This window comes from Embiotoca jacksoni, unplaced genomic scaffold, assembly GCF_022577435.1.
Source record: "Embiotoca jacksoni isolate LCO1_2020_lvr unplaced genomic scaffold, fEmbJac1.0.p SCAF_5, whole genome shotgun sequence".
Taxonomy (NCBI): Eukaryota; Metazoa; Chordata; class Actinopteri; family Embiotocidae; genus Embiotoca; species Embiotoca jacksoni.
The window spans coordinates 16741177-16752225 of NW_027185403.1; the positions used below are offsets into that span (position 1 = coordinate 16741177).

General features: G+C 42.9%; 1 protein-coding gene across 2 annotated transcripts; it reads left to right on the forward strand.

The window, feature by feature from the left end:
* Positions 1 to 773: 773 nt before the first annotated feature.
* Positions 774 to 4482, forward strand: LOC138211362 (non-histone chromosomal protein HMG-14A-like). 2 transcript variants are annotated; one of them, XM_069171175.1, is made up of 6 exons: positions 774 to 1159; positions 2117 to 2149; positions 2349 to 2378; positions 3076 to 3120; positions 3226 to 3345; positions 3469 to 4482. In XM_069171175.1, exons 1-6 carry the CDS (start codon positions 1145 to 1147, stop codon positions 3514 to 3516), a joined length of 291 nt encoding a protein of 96 aa, XP_069027276.1. In that variant the 5' UTR covers positions 774 to 1144; the 3' UTR covers positions 3517 to 4482. The 2 variants fall into 2 exon arrangements, with proteins under 2 accessions (XP_069027276.1, XP_069027275.1); XM_069171174.1 differs by having other exon boundaries at positions 966 to 1159; positions 3073 to 3120.
* The last annotated feature ends 6567 nt before the right edge of the window (positions 4483 to 11049 follow it).

Sequence of the window (11049 nt, forward strand, 5' to 3'; positions counted from 1 at the left end):
CGCCCCTTTTAGTCCCGCTCTCTTTCTGTCTCTCTCTCTCTCTCTGTGGAGCTAAAGCACACACACACACACACACACACACACACACACACACACACACACACACACACACACACACACACACACACACACACACACACACACACACACACACACACACACACACACACACACACACACAGAGGCCTGTCAAGATGGCAACACAACGGGGTCTGAATATTTCGGCATCGACCCCTTTGTCTGCGCACCAGACTCTGCTCTATTGTTCTTGAACAGTGCCGATGTGCACCGTTGCAGGTGTTCAGGTGAATGCCGGTGTGCTGAATGAATGGAGGGTTGTGGGGGAGATGAATCAAGAATACAAAAAAAAAATATGTTGTGATTTTGCACACTTCTGTGAGCTTTTGTGTAACAGCAGCACAGCCTCTGGAAGAAGCGCCGTCTCGAGCGGCGAGCCAGCTTCCATTAGACGGGCTGCGTGGGCCCCCTGCAGGCGTCTGGGGCAGGCGACGCAAAGGATTTTCCCTGAAACGAATTTAGGAAAGCCGACTGACAAACAACAAAAAAAAAAAAAATGTGTCGGAGAAGAGTGGGCGCCATATTGGACTGAAACACGAAGTGAATTTACGGTGAAAGTGCTCTCCGCTGACCGCCGCTGACGTGAGCCCCGGTTTTAATACGAGTGGAGGATGCAGGGCTTTACGGCGGGGCACGAAGCCTGCCGGTGAGGGCCTCTGTAACCGGTGCAGACAGGTTACGAGGCCTCCCTCGCGCGCGCGTGCGGCGGCACGAGCCACTTGTATGAAGGCACCATGTCCTCGAAGGCAGAAAGCCTTTCATTCTTGCAGGCTTCCTCCCATCTTTCTCTCCCCCTGCAAGAAGCCATTCGCGCAGACCCCAGAACATCACCGGTTCCACATTTCCAAGTGTTCTGCAGCCCCGAATGGCGTCACCTGATTGGCTGAGGGCCTATCAATCATGCCTTTTAGCCGCACCCCTCCCCCCATTCAACCACTCGCCTCTCTGTTCCAGTGTGTTTACTACACTGCCGAGCATAAGGGAGACACTCGTCTTCACATGCACTGATCCCACTAAGAAAAGCAGTTTTTAGTTGTATTTGTAAGAAAAGCTCCAAGAGATCAACATGCCCAAGAGAAAGGTACGTATTTACCAAATAATAAGAAATGTTTGAGGGGGATATGAGCCATGAATGCAATGCAAACGATTATGAAGACATCCCTCTGAGACATTACTTAATTATAACGCAGTGTATATCCGTTATTCATGGCTGGTAATTTTTGCCTATTTTCTAGATATAATGTACATTTTTTGTGTGTTAGAATGAATATTTTCCTGCTCGGACGCGGCCTTTAAAACGCGTTTTCCTGTGCGAGCCGCTGTCCTTTGGGGAGTCAGAAGTCTCTTTCGGTCTCCATGCAGTTAAAGCACAAGCAGCAGCCATGCTTTGCAGCTCTTGTCCACCTTCGTCGCCGACCTACCGAGAACAAACGCTTCACTTATCGCCGCGCGGCCGTCAAACCGGCTCAAAGTGGCGCCAGAAAATGCCTTAGTGCCTTTACTTTGCATTTTGACCGCGAAAGCAAACATTCGCCGTCGCGTTTCGATAAAATTATATATTTTCTCTCTTTGTTCATAGTCCCAAATGGCTGCGATGGCGTGGCTCTGCCGCCGGGTGGCGCCCGCGAGCGCGAGCAGGTCCCTCCCCCTTCTGAAAGACTCCCGCGCCAGCTTTCAAATCTGAGCCTGCATGCATTGAATGAGAGAAAGAGATGGGGGGAGTTGAAGGGAAAAGCAGGGCCTGGACCCTCAAAACATGGCTCCAGAGACCCACATGGCAGCGCTCTCACAGCCTACTGCCGAATCCGCGCACCAGCCGCACATTTCTGCCCTGAAATCCTTAAAACCCACCTGGATTTGAAATACATTTTTGTTTTCACCTGAAACTTGAAAGTTTTTTCAGAACGTCTGTAATTAGTTGTAATTTGTGCCTGAAGCATTTGGCAGCTGTTGGCTCTTGATATAAACACCAGTTCAAGTCCTAATCATCTTTTTTGAATGTAAATGAATTCTAACCTGATTTCTTTGTGTTTTTCAGTCACAGGGAACAGAAGGAGGAGACAAGGAGGAGGTAAGAAGGGGACATGTCAAATAACTCCTCATAGCCTTCGTATGATTAATAATTGCATTTGATATGTGGGATATGGGAGTGTTTTTTTATTTATTTTTTTAAACAAAAGCACTTTTTAACCCAAATCAAGTGTGTGTTTCCTGAACCAACTTCCTAGCAATATAAAAGCCCTGCAATAACAAATGTTGTTGTGTTTCAGCCCCAGAGGAGATCAGCTCGGTTATCAGCGGTAAGAAAACGTGTTTATAGACTCCGCAATCTTAGTTACAGTAACAGACACATAAAACATCATAGAAGGATTCAAAGTAGTAACATGTCTATAAATGCTTCAATAAAGCATCGTATTACTTTAGAGAATCATTCAGAAGTGTAAAACTACATTTTTTTACTGTTTAAATTTGAATCCTAACTATATAAAACTAGTAGACATGTTATATTTTGGTAACAAAGCTTAAATATTACTTAAGAACAATTATATAGTGTATAATGTAGTAGTAAATTAGGCAGAAATATCTCGGATTATAAAATGGCTTATTAGGAAAAATACAATGATTTTGACATGTTATAGCGAGTAAAAACTGCAGGGCTGGACATTTAAAACATTCTCCCATGTATCTACTCGTAATAGTAATAAAATGTCTATAGCTGGCATAATAGAGGCTCAGAAATGTTACTTTTTGCACCATAATGTGGTCAAAAGTGCTTAATTTACCCATTTATGGAAATAGATCAATATTATAAAGTATTCAATTTATTCTTTATTCAAAGAGGTTCCTGTTTAGGGAACATTTTAGATTTGTTTAGTGTCTTCAATACACTAGTCCTCTTATCTTCAGAAATACAAAAAAAGGTTGTAAATGAGCAAAAAAGCACTACTATATTCGAACGTAGCTGTTTCTAACACCTTCTCATTCTTTTCCCAGAAGCCGGCCCCACCCAAGCCGGAACCAAAGGTCAAGAAGGCAGCAAAGGTAAGAGATATACTGGCTTCTGGATAAAGTGGTGAAAGCAGGAGAAGAGTCAGGTGTTCTTTGAATATTCAGTTCACTAACAGCTTTTCTGTTCCATATATGTAGAAAGAAAAGGCTGTGAATGATAAGAAGGAGGACAAGAAGACCAAGAAGGCAAAGGAGAACGCCGAGGCAGAGGCAAACGAAGAAAACCACTCTGAGAACGGCGAGGCCAAGACCAACGAGGTGAGCGGACGGGTGGGGGAAGTCCTCGTGATCAGGAGAATCTCGTTGTTTCAAACGTACAATATCGACTTCAAAACAAAAGTTTAAAGTTTTGACCTTGACCTCGTGTGCTTCATCCCACAGGTGGAGGCAGCCCCCGAGGAGGCCAAGGAGGAGGCCAAGTCCGAGTAGCACCACTGCCCAAGCTTCCTCCTCCTCTACGACCCTCCCTCCTCCCCCACCACCTCCCATCCCCCCCCAGCCAGCCAGCCAGCCTCCCCTCTTTCTCCCCCCACCCCTCCTCCGCCCCCCCCCCCCAAGTCTCTCACATGGTTTCCCTCCAAGGCGTATTGTTAACAGAGGAATATTTTTATCAATGATTTTATAAGTATCCGTACAGATTTTTAGCACAAAAAGCAAAGCTGATTATGGAGCGCCTTGCAGATTTGCAGTGGTCATATCAAGTGTCTGCAAGCAAGATGAACACACTAAAATCTTTTTTAAATGGCATTTCATGATTGTTGAAGGCTTGTTTGGTGTAGAAAGCGTGTCCCTGCCGGATTGGCTATGTCGTGAGTTGTGTATTACTGTGTTTTGCCACCTTTCCTGCCACCTTGCCCCCTCCCTCCCGCCTCCGCTACCCCTCTTCTTCCTCCACAGATTAGACCTTCCTCTCTCTCTCTCTCTCTCCTCCTCCTCCTCCTCCCCCCCCCCGACAGTTCAGCCTTTATCCATGTTTTATTAACGGTTCAGCCATGTTAATGTGGGTGGTTCTTTTAGACCTCTAAATGTGCAGTGAGTTCCCTTTGCTTCTGTCTCATGGTCTTGTTTTTGTTTTGTTTTTTCATTGAAATTGTGTTTTAAACAAACAAATGAGAAAAAAAAAAAGCGTGTTGAAGCGTGTTGTCCATAAGAAAGAGGAAGACGAACATGTGAAACATTCCGGGAACAGCGATTGCCTCCGACCTGTCTCCTAGACGACCCTGCGTGTAAAACAGCTCCTGCTCCATCCACGCTGTCGTGTCAGCTTTTCTAAACACTGGTTTTTTTAAAACAATCGAATTTGGAAACCCTTCTCTGACAAATGCAGGTGTCTGGTCCCTCTCTTATGTTCTGAAATTCTCTTAATAAAAAGAAGTCCTGGGAATTTTCCTCGAATCAGCGTCTCTGGTTTGTTTCTTTAAGAGATACTTAAATACCCTAAATGATACAGAATATGGGGGTTTGTGAGCTTTAAACTACCAAATTCAACTTCATTAATAGCTCAGAGTGCCTCCATTTAACTTGGGGAAGTCATTTTGCAAGTAAATGCCTCCATGTATTGTCTGTAAATTAAAATGTAAAGCTACATAGTTGCCTGTGAACCTGTAACCCAGTTCTTTAGCAGTCTTCATTATTAAACACGAGAGCTTTTCAGTGTTGATCTGTGTAAGGAGCTGTATAATCAGACAATTACATACATTTGAATAAGAACGGGATTCCTACAACCAGATTGTAACTTGATGTGACCTTTGACTAAACACAACATCCCTGCAGTGTAACATTTCTTTTTGAGAGAGCTGCTGTGAGATGCAGATTCCTGACCGAGCCGACTCATCCTACCTGCTTTTCTAATTACACGGGAGACGCTTGCTGATGCTCCAAACTTACTGTCTGTGTATTAGCTGAGAATTTGAAAGAGGAATTTATTGCACATATGTGCTGCCACAGACTCAATGGGAGGTCAGGTCAGCCACAGCTAAATCCTGTATTCCCTGACAAATGAAGGAATCTTCCATTTGTCTCTTTATCCCACTGATTCCACTCATAAGATGCTCCAGTGAAAAACATTATACTCAACAACTGAATGAAGGCCTTTAGTAAAGCCTAGTCCTTTCATACTCCTGTGTTACAGCACACATGACAGACCTATATCCTCTCAAGGAACATGCAGTTCTCCAGCTTCTTCCTTCCCCTTTAGGCTCCACACACTCATTAAACTCTAGTGCTGTGACCCAAGTTCACCTCAACCCTCAGACAACATCCTTCATATTTAGAGCTTCATCTTTAGTACATAGCCTACACAGAAAGCTGCATGCATTGCAGCAGACGCCTGGCAGGAGAAGGAAGCACAGATTGCGTGGAGTCAATTAAGCAGTGAATAGGAGACTTTCTCTGGGCTTTGAATGTGTGCATTTGCCTGCAGCAAAGGCTGTGTGAATGTGTGTGTTTGCTGTATTATTTCAGTCCCAAAGCCGACTTTGCTGTGAGTTATGATATACAAGTACATTCTGAATTAACAGGTTATTTTATCCCCCCTTTAAAAATAACCTTTGAAGGCTGATTATATGTCCAGCTGTCTGCAGCATACAGGCCTCCTGGTTTATGCTTCACAGTAGCTGTAAATGTTCATGTAACTCTGATTCACTGCCTGAATTTTCCACAGAAGATGACGCTGTGTTCATTTTTGACCTTTCTTCCGCTATTGTGTGCAGCACTTACAGCCCCTCTGACCTGCATTGTCATGGCCGAGCACCGGGCTCCATTTTGTCGATATTTTTTGTTGTGTGCTGAGCGTCGTTGCACCGCGCCGCCGCTAGATGGCAGCCTTGCTTCAGAGTGGCTCCTCTCCTCTTCTCCTGTGGAGCTTTGATAAACCTCCTATTTTATTAGCTCCCATATTAAAGTTTTTTTTTTTTTTCCTGAGGCATATAAACCACTGCGCATACGAACGTTATACTTCTTAATGAAAAATCTCTTCAAAGGCTTAAAAAAAAAAAAAAAAAAAAAAAAAAAAAAAAAATCTCTTTCAGCTACATTTCTTTTCATGCTATCTTTTAATCCTCTTTCAGTATCATCTGTTTACTGCATTTACTTTCCAAATTACCACAGATGGTTTAATTATGATCAGATTATCGGGCTATGAATCCAGCATCCTCTTTGTGAGATCTATTGATAAAGTGCAGTGATGTGAGGGAAAACTGAAGGAAATACATTATTGATCAGACAAGAAAGTTTCAGATCAGTGGCCTCTCTCTTCTGCACCATCCTCTTTCATCCATGCAGTCCCTGTGATATTCCTCAGCTCCTACACTTTCATTGATCCGTCCATTCAATCCTGTCTCCTGTGATCAGGCCTCTGACTCGTTAACAGCTCTGATACGGAGAAGCAGACCAAACACACGCGCCCACATATAACCATCACCTAAGTGCTAATCAGCCTACTTCAATATTATTTTATCTTTGGGTCTGCTTGCTTCCTGAAGTCATTGTTTGCCTGCCTGCTTATCTGTCTCTCTGACCATCTGCCAGTCTGACTCCTTGTCTGCTCTTCATCCTCTTCTGTGTCTTTTCACTGTCTAGTCTGAGTAATCACAAGGGAGTTGTGCCCCAGACGTGCATGAACCCCCCCAGTGTTCACTCTCATTCTGTCTCCTCTAACTCTAATAGTATGTTGACTAAAATAGCTCCCCCCCCCCCCCTTTTTTTTTTTTTCTTTTTCTTTTTTAAACATGTGCACATCCTATTCTGTCATCCCACGCATTTCCAGACTCATGACTCCCCACACACTCATCCATTCACATCCACCTCTCACATCATCCTGGTCAAGGACTGAGCCTTCTTCCTGTGAGCTTTGGTGTGTGTGTGTGTGTGTGTGTGTGTGTGTGTGTGTGTGTGTGTGTGTGTGTGTGTGTGTGTGTGGAGGGGAGGGGAAGGGGGGGGCTATTCTCTGAGTAAAGAATGAGGATGACCTTTTGCGAGGAAGTGATTTAGATGATGACCTGTCGTCAGCAGGGATGGCACTGTGTGAATGTGGTTGAGCAGACGTCATGATTTTGCACATGTTAAGATGCACACCAGATGCCAACAGGTACACATTCACATCATTTTGTGTGAAAAAAAAAAACCTGAGTCAAATGTCCTCCCTCCAGTCCTCTGGATGTCAGTGATGCTCAAAGTGAGCAGATGTTCAGTGGCAAGGATCTATAATACGCTGCTCTGAGAGGATGTTGCTGTCTGGCTGTCTTAAACTGTTTGTGTTCGACTGTCTTGTTTATCTGCTATACTGGTTGCAGTGGAATGCAGAAGAGTGAATGGGAAGAGGCAGGATGAGAAAGAGCGGGAGAGAAAGTACCGGGAGGTGAGAAAGAGGAGAGGAGGAGGGGGGCATAGGGAGGAGAGGAGGGGGGCATAGGGAGGAGGAGAGGAAGTGTGCAGGGGAGAAGAGCTGGATGCAGATGGGGATCTATTCTCTCCGTGCACGCAGTCAAGATGGAAATGAGTGGGCGTCTGTGACGTCAATCAGTGTAGACACAAACACACACACACACACACACACACACACACACACACACACACACACACACACACACACACACACACACACACACACACACACAGTGAGACACTCTCCTCCTCTTCCAGTCCCATGCTAATACATGCTTCACTGCAAACAGCCTACGGATCACGGGCATAAACATCAGCACACACAAACAGCCCCTTCGCCAAATACAAACACACGTAGAGGCACACTCAGACACGCAGATTGGACCTGGCTCGTGACGTCAGCCTCTCGTTTCTGTCTTTCACACAAAGAAAAGATCTTTTGGACTATAAATAGTAGTGAAAGAAGGACATCCTTCACCTGTAAAAGAACATTTTAAAATATTGTACAGGAATACAAAAAATGAAATCAACATCAAATCTTTCTTACTTATTGTAAATATATGTTTTGGTTCATTTCATTTCAATTTAATTCAATTTCTTTCTTAATTTCAGACAAAAATACGAGTTGTTCCAACTTGTTGTCGAGTCTTTTAATGAGTAGAATGAATCAGAGGTTCACTCAGTTCACTAATTTCAGTTTTTAAGGGTTTAAAATTAAAACTAGAAAACTGCCAGAAGTCCCAGCCTGCACTGTTTGAGAGTTAAAACACTTTTGCTGCTGTAATAAGAAAACAGACATGATGGAAACTAGCTGTGTGTCTTTAATGGGAAGTATTGTTTGTTTCTGTTCATGATAGGTTTCTTCTACACCAGTGATCACTTATTGTCATTGACTCTGCTACAAAATGTCCCCAACAGGAGCAGCTGCAAGTTCCTCATGTTAAATAGAGGACATACACAGCATGTAATATTTAATCAAGATAAAATTTGCATATGTTAGTAGAATTAACTGCATCTGTTTTGCTTGATTACATTTAAAATATAATTAATGTATTATCAGTCAAATTTAATCTTGAGTGCCAAAGGTAAATACACTCCCTCCAAAAACAGTCCCTCGTTAGTCCCACCATTGTATTGTTAATATTAATGTATGTTAATGGATACAAAATTAGACAAAACACAGTTCTGCTGCCCAAGTTTGTGATCACTTGGGACTTTTCACTGTTCATCAATGCTGTTGTGAAATAATTTCTGATACTGAAAAGAGTCATTTCACGGGGGTTGTGACGATTTTATATTTTTATGTATCTTCCATTTATCCACAATTTATCCGCCGTCTTACAGCTGCCACAGTAACAACAGAGTAGGCTATGTCAGGGCCTGATGTTTTTCCGAAATTAATCTTAAGGAGAGACAAAAGTTCTGTATGCAGATTTTAATAAAACCATGTGAGAAGGTCAGAAGGGGAATATCTCTCTGGTGGAACAGCTGAGCGGCTTCTGAAACAAGACAAAAAATACAGAGTAGACACGGCCTTTTTTTAATCAAAGGTCACAAGTTGTTTGTTTGTTTTCTCAGTAAGATCTTTATCTTCGTGGTAACCAGCAACTAGCAATGCTCAAGTACAGCACAAGTACTTCAAAATTGTATTTATCTGCAGCACTTTATGTGAATGTACTTTTAGTTACTTTCCAGCAGTTTGGATAGACTCAGTTAACCGTCTGAGGAGGGCAATCTAAACGTTTTCACAACAGGGCAGACACATGCAGGATCACCTGAGGCCAAAGGGTAAAAAAGGAACATGACAAAAATTGTCAAAATCAAAAGCTTGGAAATCACGAAATCTCAATAGAATTGATGCAATCATTGATTAGATCCTTTCTTCAGGGTAAACATGAACTTCTTTCAGACTGCACACCTTCAGTTATAACCCTGATGACATCCCAGTGAAATCCTGAGGGGTTTTTGTTTTTGTTTAGGATTTTTGTTTTCAATGTCATTTCTTGTGATTTATAAACTGACATTTATATGCAAAATTGAAAGTGTTTCCCTTTAACTTGTACTTCATTTTAAGGCAACTTAATGCAGAAGATATATATTTCCAACCACACAGTGGCACATGGGCTGCTGTGTGAAGTAAAATAATGAGTAAACTTACAGCAGCTAGCTGCATGTACAGCTGTGCTGCCGTTCTCAGTAAATTGTTCTCTTCACTTTGTTGTAAATCTGCCTTTCTGTCCGCCTGATTGATCACCTCTTATGTAAGCGGGTGTCTTCATCACATGGCTAATCTTATGATCCATTATGCTGCATTTAGTTTGCATAATTAGCAAAGTAAGGTCTCAGTGACCCACAGGTTCCTGAATAGATCTGATACCTGAGAGACGGACAGACAGGCAGGAGTCGCAGACACCATTCAGGAAACATTATTGTCTCCCACTATATTCTGCATCAGAGCACAATTTGGATTGATGCAAGAGGAGTTAAAGTGATGGTGGTACAATTTAAGCAGGAAAATAGCACAGATGGGTTTGACGCTGAATAACGAAGTAATGTGATGGACAGTTTTGATTCCTCAAGGTTTTCTGATTCAGGCCCCATGTAAGGCGTGTTTCTGGCAAGTTCGCCTTTAAGAAATCATCCATCCATGTCACAGAGTCGTGACGACACACACTTCTATCTAGAGAAATGAAAAACTATTTTTGAAACACTCCTCACTGCCTCCCCAATTTTGCTTTTAAGGATGAATTAGCGGATAAAGTGAGACTGCATCAATTTCAATGTGGGGGCGGCATGTGTGTGTATGTGTGTGTGTGTGTGTGTGTGTGTGTGTGTGTGTGTATTTGTGATGAGGGGGAAGGCTGTGTGGGTGTGGTGGGTAGCATTAGAACTAAGGATGAAGCAGCCACTTTTCTTTGCCAATTGCTCTATTTCTTTTGAGTAAAATGCTTTTCATGGCTGTTTTTTCATCAAGGTTTTTATCCTGATATATCCTCAGCTGGAAGAGGACTGAGTCATAGCAGTCAAGGAAGCAGGTGGGTGGGAGGCACACAGTGGGTAGGGGGTGAGGAGAAGAGTAGAGGATGTGGGTAGTAGGGGTTAAAGGAGGCGGGGGGTGAGGGGGTGTAGTGAATGAAAAATAAATTATGAATGATGAATACTATGCATCCATTTTATTGCCTGGTGCTCATCAGTAACAGAAAAATAAATGTTGTGTACAAAAGAGCATAAAAGTCTCACAAATGATTATTGATTGTGCCTATAAACCAGTAAACATTTTATAATGACATATTTGTGGAATGTTTACTGTCCCATTTCAATAAACAGAGATGTCACATGAGACTTTAAAGGCCCTGGTAATCAACAGGAAGTTACGGGGAAATTAATTTGGGGAATATAATCAAGGGAGGATAGGGAATAAATTGGTCGGCAGCCATAATGATCTCACTTCACACCTCTGACAGAGCAACATGTTTCATCCGTTAAGCCTCTGCTCACCCCGACTTGCTGCTTTTGTTTTCATTTTGACTGCAGAGGCTGCATGTGCCCACAAGCTATTCCTATTTTTACTCTGAGGTA

Bases quoted from the DNA above. Each gene is read 5' to 3' on its own strand.
- LOC138211362 (XM_069171174.1), top strand. The intron at 2,379-3,072 runs GTAAGAAAACGT...TTCTTTTCCCAG, and splicing joins GATCAGCTCGGTTATCAGCG to AAGCCGGCCCCACCCAAGCC. The intron at 3,346-3,468 runs GTGAGCGGACGG...TTCATCCCACAG, and splicing joins GCGAGGCCAAGACCAACGAG to GTGGAGGCAGCCCCCGAGGA.